Source organism: Neofelis nebulosa, chromosome 11 (assembly GCF_028018385.1).
Source record: "Neofelis nebulosa isolate mNeoNeb1 chromosome 11, mNeoNeb1.pri, whole genome shotgun sequence".
In the NCBI taxonomy this organism is placed as follows: Eukaryota; Metazoa; Chordata; class Mammalia; order Carnivora; family Felidae; genus Neofelis; species Neofelis nebulosa.
The window spans coordinates 18,460,974-18,480,884 of record NC_080792.1 but is presented as its reverse complement, the minus strand read 5'-3'; the positions used below and the strand labels follow the sequence as shown (position 1 = coordinate 18,480,884).

At 48.1% G+C, this 19,911-nt stretch overlaps 1 protein-coding gene and 1 long non-coding RNA gene across 3 annotated transcripts in view; one reads left to right on the top strand and one right to left on the bottom strand.

The window, feature by feature from the left end:
- Nucleotides 1-8,862, bottom strand: part of LOC131490036 (uncharacterized) — a 259,157-nt gene extending 250,295 nt beyond the window's left edge. Inside the window, exon 1 of the long non-coding RNA XR_009250915.1 lies at nucleotides 8,656-8,862. This is a non-coding gene — a long non-coding RNA (uncharacterized LOC131490036). The remainder of the gene's footprint in view (nucleotides 1-8,655) is intronic.
- A 7,698-nt stretch (nucleotides 8,863-16,560) lies between these two features.
- The window catches only part of ONECUT2 (one cut homeobox 2), a 46,705-nt gene continuing 43,354 nt past the window's right edge, over nucleotides 16,561-19,911 (top strand). The window contains exon 1 of one of the 2 annotated variants that reach the window (XM_058691982.1): nucleotides 16,561-18,182. In XM_058691982.1, the coding sequence (XP_058547965.1) occupies nucleotides 16,949-18,182 (1,234 nt within the window). In that variant the 5' untranslated portion in view covers nucleotides 16,561-16,948. The remainder of the gene's footprint in view (nucleotides 18,183-19,911) is intronic. The other variant, XM_058691981.1, reaches the window with a different exon arrangement.

Genomic DNA, 19,911 nt, shown 5'->3' with positions numbered 1-19,911 from the left:
ATGTTTCTGTTCACTGACAACCTATCTAAAAAGGAAATTAAGAAAAAATTCCATTTGCAAGAGCATCAAAAAAGTAAAATGCTTAGGAATAAGCTTAACAGAAGAGTTGAAAGACTGTACAATGAAAATTATAAAACAATGACAAAAGAAATTTTAAAAGTCACAAATAAATAGAAGGACATTGTTCATGCAATGAAAGAACTGATATTTTTTAAACATCCATACTTACCAAGTGATCTACAGATTCAACACAATTCTCATCAAAATCCCAATGGCATTTTTTACTGAAATAGAAAACGGGCACCTGGGTGACTCAGTAGGTTAAGCATCCGACTTCAACTCAGGTCATGATCGCATGGTTCATGGGTTCAAGCCCCACATTGGGCTCTGTGCTGATAGCTCAGAGCCTGAAGCCTGCTTCAGGTTTTGTGTCTCCCTCTCTCTCTGCCCCTCCTGCTTGCTCTCTCTCTCTCTCTCTCTCTCGTTCTCTCTCTCTCAAAAATAATAATAATGATAATAATAATCCTAAAATTCATTTAGAACCACAAAAGACCCTGAATGACCAAAGCAATTTTGATCAAGAACAACAAAGCTGGCAGCGTTACACTCCCTGGTTTCAAAACATTATAAAGCTACATCTCTAGACGATCTTTCTCAACCAGTCTCACGACTGGACAAACCATTTTTATATATACAACTCTTAAATTTATAACTTTAGCCTCAATTTTTTTTTACCTGAACTCCTGACTCATCCAATTAACCTACCAAATATCTCCTCTTGAACACCTAATAGACATCTCTACTTACAATATTCGAACACATGATCTCCCCGCCTCAGCTTGTTCCTCCCCCTGTCTTTCCCTAGGAGCTTCTAAGAAAAAGAAAGAAAGCTTTCTTAGAACTCCCTAGTAAATGGCATGACAGTTTTAAATCATGGCTTCAAGTTCTTTGACACCTCATTGTCCCCATCTCTTTTAACCTGGATGAGCCTGTGCATAATTCTAGCCACAGAATACGGTGGAAGTGACACTATGTGAGTTCTGAGGCTCAGTCATAAAAGCTCATGCAGCTCCCTTCTGGTTCTGAAATGTTCACTCTCAGGAAGCTCCCCCTTTCAAAACGCACAGCCATTATACTGTAAAAAGCCCAAACCAATAAAATGTTTAAAAGATAACAAAATGGTCGTTGGTTTAGTCCACTATTTTAGGGCTGGTGTGTAGTTAATAAAGAGCTGAGACTGATGGCAGGCTTATTCTTTCAGTAACTCAGACCAAAACTTATGAAGTCACCCTTGACTCCTCTCTCTCACATTCCATATCCAGTCCCTCAATGAATCCTGTCAAGTCTCTTTTCAAAATACGTCCAAAATAGGACCAATGTCCATCACCGCATCTACAAAATGGATCTCTTCTGGTCAAAGCTCTTGCTTGGAAACAACAGAAACTGACTCGGGCTAAATTTGCCGACAAATTTAGTGAAAGGAAATCAGATGGCTCACAGAATAGAACAAAGAGGATGCCAACTCTAGAAAACGGTCTGAAATCAGTGAAGTTTAAATACAAGGAATCAGAGCCAAAGAACCAGCCTGATTGATAAGCTGCTACTGCCACACCAGCTTCACCTGCACTTATTCTAGGCTGTCGCCATTTTTTTTTTGCTCTTTGGTGTCTTCCCTCCAGAGAAGTGTATTTACTTGGCTGAGCTTAGTTGATTTTCCTGAGTCCCAACTGCCACAGGCTGACAAAAGGGAGAGTTGGCATGGTGGCTTTCATAGTAAGAAGTGGAGACCCATCTTCCATAAAAACTCATTTCACAAGGCATTTTCCAAACACCGGAAGTGGCTACAAATTCTGAGCAGCCTAAGGGTTGGGTGAGGAGAAGATACATTTTGTATCACAAACAACAGATTCTCATTGTGTGTGGAAAAGTAAGTAGACTCTGAACGAAAGCCTTGCATTCAAGTCCTGCTCTAGCACTTATTAGACGTGTGACCCTAAGCAAGTCATTTAACTTCCCTGAGACTCCCATTTTTTCATCTTTAACATGAGTGCAACAATATCTGCCCTGCTTATCTAGCAGATTTGTTTTGAGGATCGAATGAGTGTGTGAGCATATTAAGGCTGCGATCTTGATCCCTTTCATCTTTGTAACAGTGTTGACTAGCGAGGGTTAGATGGGAGTAGGTGTTCCATTAATGTCTACAGAATGAGTAATAGTTATAGAAAAGATTTGTAAAATGAAAGCCATTAACCGATCCTACTATATCGTCCAGCTAGACCAGAAAAGTGTGATATTGTCACCCAGTGCCAGACTAAAGTAATATCAAATATGCTTTGGGAGGAGACCCCTGACATTGAAAATTTCTGCCACCAACCTCTTCATAAAATAAATATGGAAATGGCAGATCAACTTAATTGTTTCACTATATAGTATAAATTTGGCTCATAGAGCAAAATCCTCCTGTGACAAGTTTTAGAGATCAGATAATGGTTCTTGAGAATCATGCTCGCATGGGGAAGTAATATAGCTTAAGTAGATTTCTGGCCAATGGATTCAAGTTACCCTGAGGAAACAAGATCTAATTGTAGGACAGCTAATAATAACAATCCCTTACCCAAATTCTTTGGAGATAGATTTAGAATTGAAAATTTTTCAGATATTTGAAAGACGTTAGTGGCAAAAATCGTATATTACACAACCACTAGCAGGGTCTGAGTCAGTACCCTGTAATCAAACACAAAATATTTCTGCAGAGATATGAATGAATGCTCATTCTGAGTATAATAAACACTGAAACAATCTCATATCCTTTTAGTTAAGGTGATTTCAACATAAGAGTCAAAGCACTTTTAGGGGGCATTTGGGTGACCCAGCTGGTTAAATGACCGACTTCCGGCTTAGCTCATGATCTCACAGTTCGTGAATTCAAGCCCCACATCTGGCTCTCTGCTGCCAGCCCAGAGCCTGCTTCAGAACTTCTGTCTCTTTCCCTCTCTCTCTCTCTCTCTCTCTCTCTCTCTGTCCCTCCCTCCTCTCTTTCTCTCTCTCTCTCAAAAATAAATAAACATTAAAAAAAAAACATTAAAAAATAAGAATGTTAAAAAGACACTTTTGGGTTTCAAAGCTTTTCTTTGGATTCTAAACATGCAGATAAGAAACAAAGTTGTATTTTTCATGAAAGGGTAAATGGACTTATAGTGCCTTACAAGAGAAAATGCTGTGCCATGTACAAGCTTGAATAGTAGTAACACTCTCTCTCTTTAAATCTATATAAAATCACTTTCAGAAAAAGTTTTTAACATTCAACTCAGCAAATTCTTGAATTCAACCAGAGAGATCATCTATTTCAATCTGCCACCTAATTCAGCTGATGCTTACTAACAAGCATTCGAGCCAGACAGTCACTCAGCCTTTGCAAACTACTCCTATGGGTGAAGAATTCACTCCTTCATGTGGCAACTCCCTGCATTCTTGGAAAACCTTAATTATTAGGATCAAAGTCAGATCTTCTGTCACTTTTACCCTTTAGTCCTAACACTACCGTAGGGAGCAGGAAAGATTTCTCTACCCTGTCTGCCATGTGACAGCTAGGCAAATATTTGAAGTGGCAATCACATACCACATCATTTGCCTCTTCTCTAGGCTAAACATTTGCCCTAACTCTTCCACATAAAGTATAGTTTCCTCTTCCCTCACATCCTGAGAGCCCATACTAATCTGTAACTTATCAATGTGTAAAATAAAGCAAGGCAGCTAGAGCTAGATAAATCTCCAGCCCAGAATGCAGGGGACCTGTTATCTTCCTTGTAAGCTATATATCATGTTTTTAGTAACACATCCTACGATTTCGTGTGTGTGTGTGTGTGCGCGTGCAGCATAATACTTTTGGATTGTTTTGCATTTATAGTAAATAAATCTCCCCATCTTTTCACACTGCACTGCTGTCACAATCCAAGAACCTCCCTTGATTTATATGTGTCAGTCTCAGTAAAGGGCTTTTGTACTGGTCTTTGTTAAATTACATCATGTTAGTTTTCATTCCAACATTTACATTTCACTTTGAATCTCGATTGCACCTTTCAGTATATTAGCTACGGCTGACAGCTTTGTGTCACCTACAAATTTGACACCTTCAGTAAAGACTTTAATAAAAATATTGAACAAGATAGGATCAAGAGCCCTGTGGCATGCCACTGGAGACTTCCCTCCTGGATGGCATCCTCAAGTGCTTAACATCTAAAACAGGCAATAAACTTCATACACAAATAATAATACCAAGGTTTACCTGACAGGTACGGAATGAGCAGTAAGAAAAACAAATGCTATACAGAGAAGAAAATAGCACATCTCAGAACCATCACACCAGGCTCTACATTTTAGTAATTAATTTCACAGGTTTCACTACCATAGGGCATTGAAAAAGATGTCTCTCATTCCTGAAATGTGTATATGTGCTAGGGTTGCAACATAAAATCCATTTCCTGCTAAGGATCTCGCCCAGAAAGTTTACAAACACAATATTAAAGGCTGAGCAGGATTTGAAATGTCATAGGGAAAGGGGTAATTAGCAGAGGAAAACAATCTTACCCCGCTATGGATCAATAAACTCCTATAGATATAACTCCTCATGCTGCCAACTTGGCTCCACCTACCCCACCCCAAACACCCACTACTGTCAGCAACCCGAAAATGCAAAAATCAATATTTTAAGTACATATGTTTTTAAATGACTGGTTTGCCAAGGGATTATTCATTTTTAAAATGGGTCATACAAGGGTGTCTGCCTGGCTCAGTCAGTGAGTCGACAGAGCATGACACTCTTGATCTCTGGGTTGTGAGATCAAGCCCCACATTGGGTGTAGAGGTTACTCTAAAAAACTTAAAATAAAATAAGATAGGTCATACACAGGGCTCATGTACAAAGCAACTGACCCTGGTTTAATATGGGTTCATTTGCTTGACACCCAGTTTTTTTTTTTTTCAGAATACCAAGAATACAAAATATCCAGGGTTGCCACTGTTTGCTTATATTGTGTAACAAACCTAATGTTAAACATGACCCTTGAAACTGTTCCCACATCTTTCCAGTCAGGACGCTTTGATGATATAGTAAATATCACCATGGTTCCACCTTGAAGAAATAGGGTTTAAACAAGGATTTTGCTCCATCAAGTAATTTTGTCCACATAAAGCTTAAAATTCTCTTCAAAAGCAATACCTGTCAACAATCTGTAGTAAATATATATTTAGTAAAACATATCTCTGAAGCAATTCTAGACTCCCCAATTACTTTAAATCATGACAGTTTCTGTTCTCTCACTTTGTCTTCTATTCCTTCTGCCTTTCTTGGTCTGAAAATTAGTTACAGATACGAAAGACCCAGAATGTAATCTGAAACCGAAAGCAACGAGCCCATTCACTGAACTAAATCACTTGTAATTAGAAATAAAAGAAAATTCATTTATGAAAATGAAAATCCTAAAAGCTTTTTGGAATATGAAGTTAATCATTACAAATGTATCCCATCAGAAATAGCTTTTTAAGGCGGTAAGCTCCATACCTAATTTTAGAATAGCTAAAGGAAAGCCCTCAGAAAATTAAGGCAATCACCATAAAGACCCCATTTTGATAAAAGGGGATCTATATTAAATCAGACTGGAAGCATGGAGAGGACCTCAGAGAGCATCTACAGAACGTAGACCACAATCACACAGGAGACAAGAATAGGACTGGGACCGAAATACAGGGCCCTTTCTCCAGTTCCAGAGCTTGTTTCTACCACACTCTTGACCTTGAGACTGAGGGTGATGGACCTGACACAGCACCTCCTACATCAGTAATTTCTGACTTGTGCCTCCTGACCAACATCCAACCATACCCAAAAGACAACAACAACAACAAAAATAGGGGCGCCTTGATGACTCGGTTGAGCAACCGACTCTTAATGTCAGCTTAGGTCATGAGCCCAGAGTCATAGGATCCAGCCCCTAGTCAAACCCCGTGTCAAGTTCCACACTGAGCGCAGAGACTGCTTAAGATTCTCGCTCTCTCAAAGTTACTTTGGCTTCCATTCAAGATTCTCTCTCTCTTTCTGTCCCTCTGCCCCTCTCTCTCCCACTCAGCGCTCTCTATTAAAAAAAAAAAAAAATAGAAGAAAATTAGGAAAGTTAGCCCATTACTTTGAGATGGTATCTGAATAACTGTTTTTTCCCCTCTTTTATACAAAGAATATAAAAATTCATGCAAGTATAAAACATTTTAAAGTATAAATATTTTAAATGTATTTTAAAGATTATATTATTTAATAGTAAGTATTATAAATATGAATATTTTAAAATATGAAATAAAATATTCCACTAAAATACAGGATTCATGAGGGTAGGGTCCATATCTAACTTGTTTATTGTTCTATCCCCAGTTGCCTATGTGGTAAAATATTTCTGGGTGCTTTTTGTTTGTTTTCTGGGGTTTTTTTTTTTACTGCCCTTGATCCAAATATCATTCTTATTTTAAAGTAACTCCCTACAGTATGCAGTGTAAGTAGAATGCAATGACCTTCTTCTCACCTTCTCATAGTTAGGGAGGCATCCAGCTGGTTCTTGAGGAGGCAACGTAAAAATACAGGGATAGCAGAGAAGTTACTCTTGGCTGCAGCAACAGAGACAGCAGCACCAGCAGAGGCTGTCTGTTGCATGGAGTGACCTTGACCCTGCTCTAGCTCCTATTCTCCCCTGGTCCTTACTTGTTTTCCAAGCTTGTACCTCTTGCATTTCTGTTGCTTCTGTGAGCTACCTGGTTTCTTCCATGAAAATTCTTTTCTAAATACTCAGTTGGTTTAAGGCAGCTTCTCTTGTTTACACCAACAGCTCTAACATGCACATAGTAGGCATTCAATAAATATTTTTTAAATGGACAAATCAATAAATCTATTAACCATCATCATAATTTTCTGTATAACACTTAGAATTTTCAAGAACTTGCCTATATTCTGATTATTGCATCTGGTTGCTACCCCACTTATGCTCCAATATTTAAATTGCGATATTTAACAAAGGTAAATTCTTCTTGAAGCAAGAGTCAAGTACAAAAAAAATTATTATTATTTTAACTAAACTAGGACTAGACGTCATTTACCAAAGTCGGCCATGATACCTCATGGTGTCGATTACCACTATGAGTAATGCCATTTAAGTAATAAGTAATTTGATGAAGTAAAAGTCTTTGAAAGAGAATTTTAAAATAAGAGCTAGGGAGAAAAACTAAGTACGAGCACGAAAAATAAAAACTGTGAAATAATTTTATTCAAAAGAAATTAGATTTGCAAACAGCATCAAAAAACAGGTGTAAAAAAAAGGCAACCGAAACTTCAGATATGAGCTGACATTCACGGGGCACACAGTGGGTGGAAAAGTTCAGGGACTTTGAAGGAGGGGTGTCTGCAAAGACAAAAACTAGGTCCCCTTATAACACAAAAAAAATCTTTGCTTTAATCAGATAAGGCTATTTAACCTTACTTGGTCTGTGAATTCTTTAAAATGTTTCCATTCACCCCTCCTCTACTGCCCTGAAAGCTGAAATCAACCATAACTCACTCCTTCCACACAAAACCCCCTGATTTAAAAGGGGAGGGGAAGGACTAATACTAAAAACTGAAAATTAAATATCATAGTTTTGTAGCACATGTATGTAGAATACTAGTCAAAGGATTTTCAGAAATCTTTCAAGCCCAGAATCAACTAAATGGAAAATTCTGAGGACTTTTCACATTTAGACTCAGGAACCATGTTTGAAACATGTGTACCAAAACATGACGTTTCAGAATTGCCCTAAGAAATTCCACTCCCTTGTTACAGATTTACATTGATAAGGCAAAGAATTTAACACAGTGCGTTGTGTTTGGTTTATGTGGACACAAAGCCCCGAGACCAGGTTTCTCCAGTCTGATACCATTACAAAATCCATTAAACAATCTCAGTAAGCAAGAGAGGAAAGGCCATTTTGTGTTCAGTGACCTATACTCAGCCCCGTGGATTTTGAAGCAGGCAATGTAGTTTTGACTCTATATCTGATCTCCAGGGAGCCTGAGCACAACTCCTTTCCGGATAAAGTCTGAAGAACACCTTTCGCCAAGAAAAGTAGGTAGTAAGCACTTAAAAGTAGTTTTAAGAAGAGACCAAGAGGAAAATGAAACATCGGGAATGAGGACTGTGAAACTCTCATTATTTCAGCTCCACGTGGCCTATGCATTTCCCGTATAATTTGTGATTCCTATAAAATGTGGTCATTTCAAACTGTGATGTAAAGACGACCCAAGAGGTGAACCCAAAATCTACACACCGAAAGACTACCCCCTGGCTTCCAGTGCTTTTCTGATATAGATTCGGGGGAGGGGGGGAGCTTTTCCTACACTACTTGGATGTATCAAGTCCCTCTACATTTTCGTGTCAATAGAACCATAATGGCTCCTTCAGCATGTACGGTCCACACAACCGCGTCCGCTCCTTGCTCTGAGAACGCACAGATATTCCTCCTCAGGACGACATTCCTGGCCCCGATCCTGAGCGAAGGAGAAGCAAGGCGCACGCACTGCCCTCGGGGCTCCTGGGTCCCGCCTCGAGGACACCCAGACTTGTTGCTCCGGCGGCGGGAACTCACCATTACGGACCGCGTGCGGCGCGCCCTGCCCACGAGGAGGACGGCCTGTGCTCGGAGCCAGCGTCCCGGGCCCGTCGTCCCGCGGCGGCCCTGCGAGCCGGTGCGCCTCGCGGGGCCGGGCCTGGAGCGGGCGGCGGTCCTACAAAACCCGCGCCCCGAGAGCGGGGACCGGAAGCGCCCGCGGTCCGCCCTTCCGCCTCCAGAACGCGGGCGCCAGGCCTGGGGCGCCTGCTGGGGGTGGCCCGGTTGACCCCGGGGGAGCATCTCGCCACCTCCCGCCCTGCGTCTTCGCCTCCCAAAGGTCTCCTCCCAAAGGGGCGAGCGCAGACCCCACCCCGAGCCCGCGCCCCCCCCTCCCCCCGCCGGGCCTAGCTCGAGGAGAGGAGCCCGAGTCCCGGTGGCCCGACCCTGCCGCGTGCGCGACCCGGGCCGGGGCCGGGGGGTCAGGCCAGGGCACCCGCTCGAGGGCCCCCGTGGGCCGGGCCCACTCCCCTCCCTTCTCCGCACCCCCGCGGCCTCCCCGCTCCCGCTGGCTCCAGGAATCAATAGTGACCGCTGATTTTTCACGACAATTGCAGCTGTCTAATTCATCAGCGAATAATTAAATCAGAAGCAGCCAGGCCTGCTTTGAGCAGAGCCGGGTTTGGCGTCGGAGACTAGGGGTCTCCCCTACCAGATCCCAACAAACTGGGGGCCCAGTCGGGAGCCAGGAGGGCAACCAGGGGACAGGCCTCGCCCCGTGCCGCGGCTGGGAGAGCGGCTCCGTGCGAGGAAGGAATATCCCGGCGTGGGGAGTAAGCGGGGGGTGGCCGGGGGACAAGCAGGGCGCTCCGCCGCGGAGCTCCGTTTGGGGGCTCATCCCAGAGCGTCCTGGCCCGCAGTGCCTCGCGTGGGGCTGCGCTTTCCACTCTCCTCACGCTGACTTTGCGAAGGGAGAGGAAATCACCCTCGGGAGGCGATTTGCCTTTGAGGAAGATGGAGAGGAGCAGAGAGAAGCGCCTAGAAACGGCATTGATTTAGACATCAATCCTGGCCGGCTCCCTCCGCCTCCCGAGCCGCGGGGCCGCGCAGCCCCCTCCCCGAGAAGCGGCTCGCCTCCGGCCCGAGGCCGCCCGGCTCCGCGGGGGCTGGCGAGGGCGGGCGGAGCCCGCACGAGGGCACGGCCAGCCTGGGGAGCCGCTCGCAGCCTCCCGCGCCGCCACCCCGCGCCCGCAGCCTCGACGCCCGCCTCGGCGCCGCCGGAGCGGCCGGCGCGAGCACCGCTTCGCCGCGGCCAACAGGTCTCCCGAGTCTCTCCCGAGTCAGGGGCGTCGCCGCATCTCTCTCGCAGCCGGGGCAGCCGGACGCCCTTGGCGCCCGAGCTCTCCAGAAGCGGCCAAACCACCTGTGCCTGGCCAGGCCCGGCCCCCGGCGCGGGTCCGAATGGCCCGCGGGGACCGTGTCCCGCTCCTCGAGCCCCCACGGCCCCCACAGTAACTAAACAGCCTCGTCTGAACCCTGTGGTCGGCCAGAGTTGCTTTTTCTTACACGTTTGGAAGCGAAACAATTCAAAATTCCTAAAAAGTAGCATCGAAGCGATTTTCCAAAATAAAACGCTCCTGAAATAATCTGACTGTGCTCTATTACTTCTGATCGTGTTACCTTGAAAGATCAGCTCAGACTCACTCGGTCATTTAATTACTTTCCGAGCTAATATGCACGGAAACTAAAAAATATATACCATGTGATTTCTTTTAAAAGAGATAGCCTGACTCGCATGAATATTTAAAACCCCTCGATTGGTTTTGTTAGTTTTCAAATAGTTTATCTTTAGAAATCGGAAATAATATTTCTCAAGTTTAAAAGCTGGCTAACTCTTGATTTTTCAGTACTCTGTGCCCTTTTTCTGATTACACGGTAGCCGAGACAATTGAAATTACACAAAAATTTTTAAACTCTCCTATTTTCCTAGAGAGAGGAAGTGCTAGGTATTTGTATTAATGCCTAAACAATATTGAATCCTCAATCAAAAGTGGTTCTGTCCAGAGCAAATAAATGATCGTCTTAAGAAGGTAATAAATAAAAAGCGATGCCCGTGTTTAGTGTCTCAGGGCAACTTGAAAACAGCTCCACTTTCAGAGAGTTAAATTTGTCCTTTTTACCATCAACTGCAACTTTTGCCTTCCCTTTGAAAGGACAACAAAAAGATTTCACGCACAACTTGGCCTGAACAAAAGGACCTCACGCCAGTTTCTCTTTTGTGGGGTGACAACTGGAGGAGAGAAAAACTTTATTTTAAGCATACACGAATTGTACTTTTGGAAACCCACTGTTAAAAGAAAACGCGACTGCGGATTCACACAGCTCAAAACCGACGCTACAGGGCTTTGGGGGAGAGAAATCATAGGACAGGTACGGAAGGAAGGCCGGTGAGCATAAAACTCATCTTCGTTCTCAGGCTAACAAGTTGCTTTATACAAGCGCAACGTTCTTGTAGAGGAAGCTGTGTTCCTGTGAGAGCCGTGCTCCAGGCTCCTCGCTTCCCCAGTATTCCCCCAGAAAAAAAAAAAAAAAGAAGAAGAAGAAGAAGAAGCCCTCTGATCTCTGCAGTTTCCAATCTTCAAATTCCCCTTCACTTTTTGGAATTTCATTTTCCCCAACCGTTAATTTTTATCTCCCACCAGCTTCTGCACTGGGAGCAGCCGCGAAAACAGAACCGAAGGGTGGCCCCAGAGAAGGTTGTATGGTGGGCCCCGAATTCGGGGGAAGAAAAATATCTTGGGCAATCCCAGCACTCAACTACGGCGACAGTCACCTTCTGTCCGTCTCAGAGGCCCAGGCTCTTACTTCCGCCCAAACTCCTCCCGCGAGGGGTCGGGAAACCGGGAGAGGGCAAGAAGGGAAGACGGAAATGTGTGTGTGTGCGTGCGTGTGTGTGTGTGTGTGTGTGTGTCCTTGAGAGCACAAAACTCCAACAATCTCCTATCTGTGGGAATGGAGGGGGAACGATCAAGGTCTGCAGACCTAGTCCCAGTCTTTCTTTAAAACTAGGCAGGTGGACGCTCTAGAAACTTAGACCTGCGGAGTTCGGGATTCTGGCTGTCGCTGCTCTTCCAGACCCGCAGCCCCGGGAGCAGGTGCTAACTTTCTTCCGGCTGGGGGGGGGGGGGTCTCCTCTTCCTTCCCCCCGCCCCCAAGCCCGCCCACTCCCCGCGCCCGACTACTGAGGCTGTGGTGGGTTTTGCCCCAGCCCAGCCACCGCGCTGGATTGGCCCCGCAGCCATGCTCCCCACCCTCGAATCCAGGCACTGCTCTGGGGGCCCCGAGAGAACGCTCCCCCAGCTGCCAGAACTCTTGTGGCTTCATTTTTCTTTTCCTAAGAGGCCAGCCGAGTGTGGGAAGAACACTAACACACTCCCAAGTGCTCCTCCACCCCGGCGCAGAGTGTCGACCAAAAAGTTAAGGGCCGTCCCTGGCAGCTTACAAGTAAACTGGCTTTTCCATTTTTAACCAGGTCGACGCAGGGGAGACGAGAGTTCAAGAAAAAGGACCCGTTTTGCCTCACCACCTAAAACACTTAGGGGGGAAAAAACAAACAGACAAACACCTTTCCTAGATTTAACTGGAATCTGCAGAGTTTCAGAGAATTTCTGAGCTGAGAGGCAGAAGGGAGTTAGTGGTGCTGGGCTTCGGTTTTAGTTTTCTTCTCCCTGTGCTCAACCAGCCTGCGCTTTCGGGCAGAATAAAATTGAAGCTAATGGAGATATCAAACAGAGCCACAATTCCGAAGGCTCCTTTTTCCGCCACAAGCACCCACCGTCCATCTGCAAGTGTAATCACAGAGACTTGCGGTGTCTTCATCACTATAGGCTCCGGAAGAAAAGGGGGGGGGGGCGGGGAGGAGAAATTTCTCCGTCGTTAAAAGGAACCCTCTATTATCACATTATTATTTGTGTATAGCAACATAAGAATTTCCCCCCTCCTCTTAAAATTCTCCCACAATATTGAGACAGCATTTGTTGTACGATTCATACAAACGCTTGAGGCCTTTCTGGAAAACCATTACCATTCAATGGCTAGAAAATTGCTCTCCTTCCTTTAAAAAAAAAAAAAAAAAAAAAAAAGGCTCAGCAGCAGCTACCACGGACAACAAAAACTTTCTCCTGCATAATCCTCGCCCACGGAATGACAAAGAAATGATATTGACTTACCCCTGAACGGATGAAGTGTTTGATAAGGGGGGGACTTTTCTGAAGATTTCTTTTCGGGAGCTGCACAGACAGCTGCAATTCATGGGCGACACTGATTGCCAGAAACGCTATGGATTGGCATGGGGTCTGCAGCTCACAGATCCTGATCAATACCCCTACACTCACACGCCAGATGGTTTGGGGAAGGACAAAAATAAAATAGTCCAAATCAACCCACCATTATGTCTTTTTGTATTGCTCTGATAAACCCAGTTGCAGCACAAATGTGTTCTGCCCAACACAAAACCTTCCTCAGCATTTTGAACATTTGGGTAGAAATAAACAGCCCCCCCTCTTCTTGGGATTTGGGCTGTGGTTACTGTTTTTAGTAAAAACAAAGCTGTTGGGCCCCTTATCCAGATTGGGTTTACTTGTAGTCTGTTTATTTTAATGTGGGTTTTTTTGGTGAATAATTTATAGGGTCTCTTTTAATTGAATGTTCACCTTTCTCTCCCTCTCAGAGCCTAAAAAAAATTTTTTTAATGTGAAAACACACATGAAAAGCTCTGACAGTAAAAATTTCCAGTCTATTCCCATAATTGTTAACTAAAGTTTTTTTCTTTTATAACGCACTAGCTTACATTTGTTGTCAAAGCTGCATTTTATTTACAGACTTCTTCTTACTCATTTAAGTGTCTGATTTTGAAGAAAATTGGACCTGCGGATGTGATATGTTAAGAAATGGATATCCTAATCCTGATATAATAGCTGGTACAACCGTCCACGTTTTAATAGTCACGAACTAGCTCTCCTGTTACCATATTTCTGCAGTCTATTTGTGAATCAAATGCTGAGGAGAGAAGGGAAGAGGAGCGTAACTTCAAATTAAAAAAAAAAATTCTGAGTTACACAACTTCTGAAGGTTAGAGTACGTGTGCTAAACAAGGGACAGTCAGAAAGCAACTCTTCCTTTTATTTGAGAAAGAAACATCAAAGATATTTTGAAACACGCTTGAAAATCTTATTAAAACTGATATTCTTAAAATTATCTTCGGGTAGAAAATAATTTTTTTTCCTTTTTAGAAAGAATGGGAAAGGGCATGCAAGACTAATTTAGTAAAAATTAAGATGCTGACTAAACATGCACATTAATTTTCCTTTTAAATGGGTTTTAGGTTGAAATACAAAACCTCAAACCATCATTAAGAAAAACAATGTGAAAAATCTGCTTTAATCTAGCCCAATGAAATTATACACAAAGAAGCCAATACGATTTCATGATTTCCCTGAGATCGCCAATATTGATCGAGGGAAGGGGGAGGGATGGTGGGAGAGAGGGAGGAGGGAGAGAGGCAGGGAACAAGGCAGCGAGAATATGCAACTCACCTTTCAACTCTCCAGCACGTGACTGCTCCCAGGCACACCAAAATGCAATTCCCAGGAGCAGATTTATCTTGGTAGCCTGGTAAATGAGTTTATCATTTTGAAAAATTATTTTAATGGAAATCTACATATTCAGGTTTCTGTATGGAGGCAGTGCCTACTCAGGGTCCCAGCTCGGGGTCATTGGCCACTCCTTGAGCTTGGAGCCGGGGCAGGGAAGGCTATGTTCAGCTTTGGGTCCCATCAGACAGACTCTTGCCCCAGCCTTGCTTCTCTCTTGCCCTATTTCAGTCTCTGAGCACTCCTAGACCAACAAGAGGTTGCACTCTTGTGAACTTTTGTTCAACTCGGTAAGTTTTCAAACATTAACTGTTGCAAATAATCCCAAATGTCCAGCTGCCATTTGGGGAGTGAAAAGAGAGACAGTAAGAGAAGGTTGAGGGGGAGAGGAAAGACAGAGAAACAAAAAAAAGCAGTTATTTTTACCTGTCTAAATTCGTGACATTCAAGATGTGAGCAGCTAGAAAAGTATGTCTAGCAAAGTAGAGGACCGTCCACTTTCTTACCCAGGCTTTGATATCACAGAGCAGAAGCTACTTGAAAGAATGATGGGCAAGGTATTGGACAGACCTCAATAAAGTTGATCTATGAATAACATCACTGTACATTCATGTGACAGGATGGTGTGGGAGGGGGTGGATTTTTTTTTTTTTTTTTTGCTCTGTAGCTAGAAGGGAAAGGAGGGCAGCCGCAAAAGGTCACCAAGACTAAGAACTATTTTCCAAATGAATCAAACCTTTCTCTAGTACCAGGAAGACACATGCAGTATCTCAGGCTGTGTCCTTGTTTTCTTATCAAGTTTTCTCTAACAGCTGGAAGTGGTTGGAGGGGGCTGTCTTAAGGAGACCCCCTGCTCTTCTTTTGACAGCTGATCAAAAGAAAATAGGTCACGCTTCTCAAACTTATGTCCACCCTGTCCTTAATTACTGTCTCTTTAAACAAAGGCAACATCTGCGCAACCTCAGCTAGCTTGAATCTTCGGAGGCAAACAGAGCGCAACCTGCCTTAAAAGAATCTGTTACTTTTAAGGGTTTCAATGCCGGGTAGCTCCCTGTCTTCAGTCACCCCTCCACCCCCACCCAGGCCTCAGAAATCTCCACCTCCTTTCTCCGCAGCTCCACTTCCAGTCCCCGACCCAGGATTACCAAACAACGGAAATTCTGGATAGACGAAGGTGCACTTTTGAAAGCTGCGGCTTTCGAGCGTTTTAAAACTCGCCAGGATTCTTGTCTTTTCAGAAACAAGTTTTGGATACACAGATATCGGGCGAGAGTCCGTGTCATCTACCCACAGCCGTAACCTGAGGTGTTCCTTTCTAGGGATTCGAGAGAAGCGTGTGTGTGTGTGTGTGTGTGTGTGTGTGTGTGTGTCCGCCCGCGCGCGCGCGCCCGCGCGCGCGCGTTAGGAAAAAAATCTGCGGGTGTCATCCCGCAAGGTTTACGTACTCCCTGCTCCCAGGAGTTTGCTCACTATAGGCATCGGCAACAATCTTGCCACACCGCCCCCCCCCCACTTCTTTCCAAGTCGCTAATGGGGGGAGCATTTGGTCACCTTGAAACCTCAGCTCCTAGAGTTCTAGTTTTGTTTTGCAATCTAACAGGGCCCTTCTGAAGCCTCATAACTGGGAGATTTATGGGCTCGCCGGGTAATTAAATGATGTTATTGTGTTAACTTTGCTTGGATTACGGTGGCCCGCGCCGCCTGTGGGCTTGCGAAGCTGACCGCAGCTCCTAGGCGGCGAGGGCGCTGGGGTTCCTTTAGCCCAGTAGATTATGCACGCCCCGGTCTCGGGAATCTACCCAGCATTAGAATACTTAAGCGCCTGCATTTTGAAAGCCTAAACTACTGCCCCCCAGCTAGAGACGCTTGAGGAAGTGGCTTGCTGGGAGACTTGGGTTTGTTTTTAAGCCAGTACGTTCTGGCTTTCTAGCCTCCAGAAAAGCTTTGGGGTGAGGCAAGGAGAACTAAAGCAATGCCCTTTTCTCCAGATCGCAGCTGCTCAAGAGGGACACAGCGAAGCATCTTTAGCATAATTTCTCTCCCTCGCTCGCACTCTCGCCTCTCTCTCCCCACTACCCCCTCTTCCCCTCCCTCCCTCTCCTTGACGTTCGATTCTAGTGGCAAAGGAGGAAAAAAAGGCACAGAGCCGTCAGCCAAACCTGAAAAGCACAGCCCCGCCCCCTCCTCAGCCATTGGCAGCCGCAGTCGGGAGGCCCGCCCCCCAGGGCAGCCGCGTACTTGGAGTGGCTGTTCGCCGCGCCCATCGGGCGCGGCCCCGCCCCGGGTCCGAGAGGCTAGGTTGGCTGCCCCGGCGAGCGGCAGAGCCCTTCTGGACAGCTCCCGCTCACCCAAACAGAAGACGTCGGCGCCGGAGCGGGCTCGGACATGGCGAGGCAGCGCGCCGGCCCGAGCGGTGGGGCCCGGTGATCCCTCCTTCCCTCCCCGCCCCCTCCCCCTTCCCGCACGCACGCCCCGTCCGCCCCCACCCCGCCCCCACCCCGGGCGCGCCCGCCTGCCCGCCCGCAGCCCGGGGCGCACACCCGCACGCACGCTCCCCCTCCACACACTCACGCACTCCCGCGCCCTCCCTCCGCTCCCGCGACCGAGCTCCGCCACGCGCGCCTTGCCAGCCCGCCGGCCGCCCCCGCCGCCCCCGCCGCCCCCGGGCCCCGATGGACTGAATGAAGGCTGCCTACACCGCCTATCGATGCCTCACCAAAGACCTAGAAGGCTGCGCCATGAACCCGGAGCTGACAATGGAAAGTCTGGGCACTTTGCACGGGCCGGCCGGCGGCGGCAGCGGCGGGGGCGGTGGCGGGGGCGGCGGGGGCGGCGGCGGGGGCCCGAGCCATGAGCAGGAGCTGCTGGCCAGCCCCAGCCCCCACCACGCGGGCCGCGGCGCTGCTGGCTCGCTGCGGGGCCCGCCGCCGCCGCCGCCGCCAACGGCGCACCAGGAGCTGGGCACGGCGGCAGCGGCAGCGGCGGCGGCATCGCGCTCGGCCATGGTCACTAGCATGGCCTCGATCCTGGACGGCGGCGACTACCGGCCCGAGCTCTCCATCCCGCTCCATCACGCCATGAGCATGTCTTGCGACTCGTCCCCGCCCGGCATGGGCATGAGCAACACCTACACCACGCTGACGCCGCTCCAGCCGCTGCCGCCCATCTCCACCGTGTCGGACAAGTTCCACCACCCGCACCCGCACCACCACCCGCACCACCACCACCACCACCACCACCAGCGCCTGTCGGGCAACGTCAGCGGCAGCTTCACCCTCATGCGCGACGAGCGCGGGCTCCCGGCCATGAACAACCTCTACAGCCCCTACAAGGAGATGCCCGGCATGAGCCAGAGCCTGTCCCCGCTGGCCGCCACGCCGCTGGGCAACGGGCTGGGCGGCCTCCACAACGCGCAGCAGAGCCTGCCCAACTACGGGCCGCCGGGCCACGACAAAATGCTCAGCCCCAACTTCGACGCGCACCACACTGCCATGCTGACCCGCGGTGAGCAGCACCTGTCCCGCGGCCTGGGCACCCCGCCTGCGGCCATGATGTCGCACCTCAACGGCCTGCACCACCCCGGCCATGCTCAGTCCCACGGGCCGGTGCTGGCGCCCAGCCGCGAGCGGCCACCCTCGTCCTCGTCTGGCTCGCAGGTTGCCACATCGGGTCAGCTGGAGGAGATCAACACCAAAGAGGTGGCCCAGCGCATCACCGCCGAGCTGAAGCGCTACAGCATCCCACAAGCGATCTTCGCGCAGAGGGTGCTGTGCCGGTCTCAGGGGACTCTCTCCGACCTGCTCCGGAACCCAAAACCGTGGAGTAAACTCAAATCTGGCAGGGAGACCTTTCGCAGGATGTGGAAGTGGCTGCAGGAGCCCGAGTTCCAGCGTATGTCCGCCTTACGCCTGGCAGGTAAGCACAGAGGGTCTCCTGGAGCCAGGCTGCTGTGGAGAGGGCTCCGGGGTTCTTGTGGCCCCAAGTCAGCGCGCCTAGTCTCGGTTCTTTCCTCCTTTTCACTACGCACTTCCTATTTTCTCTCGAATTTCTTTCTTCTACTGTCATTTCCTCTTTCTCCTCCCTTCTTCCATTTCTGTTCTTTTTCTTGTGCATTTTCTTACTTCTCTCCCCCCCTCCTGTCTTCCAGCTTTCATTGACCGACCCCCCCCCCACCACCACGTGTCATTCACCCTCCCCTGAATGTGCCAATTTTACCCTCCATTTCTGACCTTCTCTAGTTGTGGGACAAGGGACGGGGGGTATGCAGTGTTCACTAGGAGCCTTCTCTTTACAAGACTCACAGAGACTGAGGATTGGCCTTTTTCAAAGCCCTGTGCACTTGAACTCTTGTTGAGACAATACATTTCAGTTTTCCAGGCTGCCTGGTCCCCCTATTTGGAGGCAGTTGAGGGGTTTTGCTCTTCAGAATGGAAAAAAAGTCTGCGTTCTCCTCCTACCCATCATAGCAGGAAAACTTCTTTAGTTATTAGCAGGAGTCACAATCTTGACCGCTGGGGAACGAGTGGCTAGGTTACAACAGCGCTTCCCAAGCGCAGCTCGGGCCTTGGGGTTGGCGTGGGGAGTTTGTGACCGAAAGAGCCGGCTTCGGCCAGTTCCCACGTCTCTGCCTACAGAAAGGGAAGGGTGGAAGGACGAAGGGTGGGACTAACACATTCGCCTCTACCAGGATTTGGGAGAAAAAACAAGAATGCAGAGCTCCCTGACGAACTCGCGGGCCAATCTTGCCCGGCTCCCAGCTTTTGCTGGGATTTGCCAAGGTTTGGCTTGGCTTGGAGAGAAGCTATGCGCTCCTGAAGAGAGGTGCTGAAAAATTAAGATGCAGGTTAGTTAATGCATCTTGGCCACCGGCTACAGGCTCCGCCTTTGCATTAAGCGGACGCCGATTGTGCGCTGTAGCGCGGCTGCGGGGAGGGCTGGCGGCCCGCGGGAGGGGACGGGTCGACGCGCTGGTTACATTGTTCTGGTGCGGGCTTGGTTCTTTGTGCCTCCTCTAGCGGCCGAGCCGCGAGGTACAGCCCTCTATTGTTCTAGGAGCAAGGATACCTCCTGTGTAGGCGGCGGGAGCGAGAGAGAAGGACGCAGCAGTGGCTGCGACTGGCACAGAGTTGCGCGCTTTTGTGCGCACAGACCCAGCGCGGTGCGCGTGGCAGTTGCGCTGCCCCCCTCCCCCCAGGACCTAGCCGCCGTCCCAGAGAGGCAGAGGTTCACCGCGCCCCACTGGGGAGGACACAGAGTACCCTACTGCAAGTCCGGATGGGCAGTTTCTCTTGCACTGGGCCCATCTCTCCAGATCGGTGGGCTACCAAAGGGGACAAATCGTAGTGGCAGTGATTTACATGGGTGCGGGAGGTGGCTTGTGCGTTGTGTGCGGCCAGCACGGTTCGGAGCCAGCTACATACAACGCGCTTCCGGAGCCGCAAGCTCAGGCTTCCTCTCCCGCTCCCTGGGGCTTTCCCCGCACCACTGAGCCTGACTTATGGGGTGCACTCTACCGACGCCGGATGGGGCCGGGGGCGTGTTCACCCAGGCTTGGGAGGGGGCGTTTCCACTCTGACCGCCTCTGCCTTTGCCAGCTGCTGGAGGATTCTGATCTTCAAGCAGTAATCGCCCCACAGTACTGATT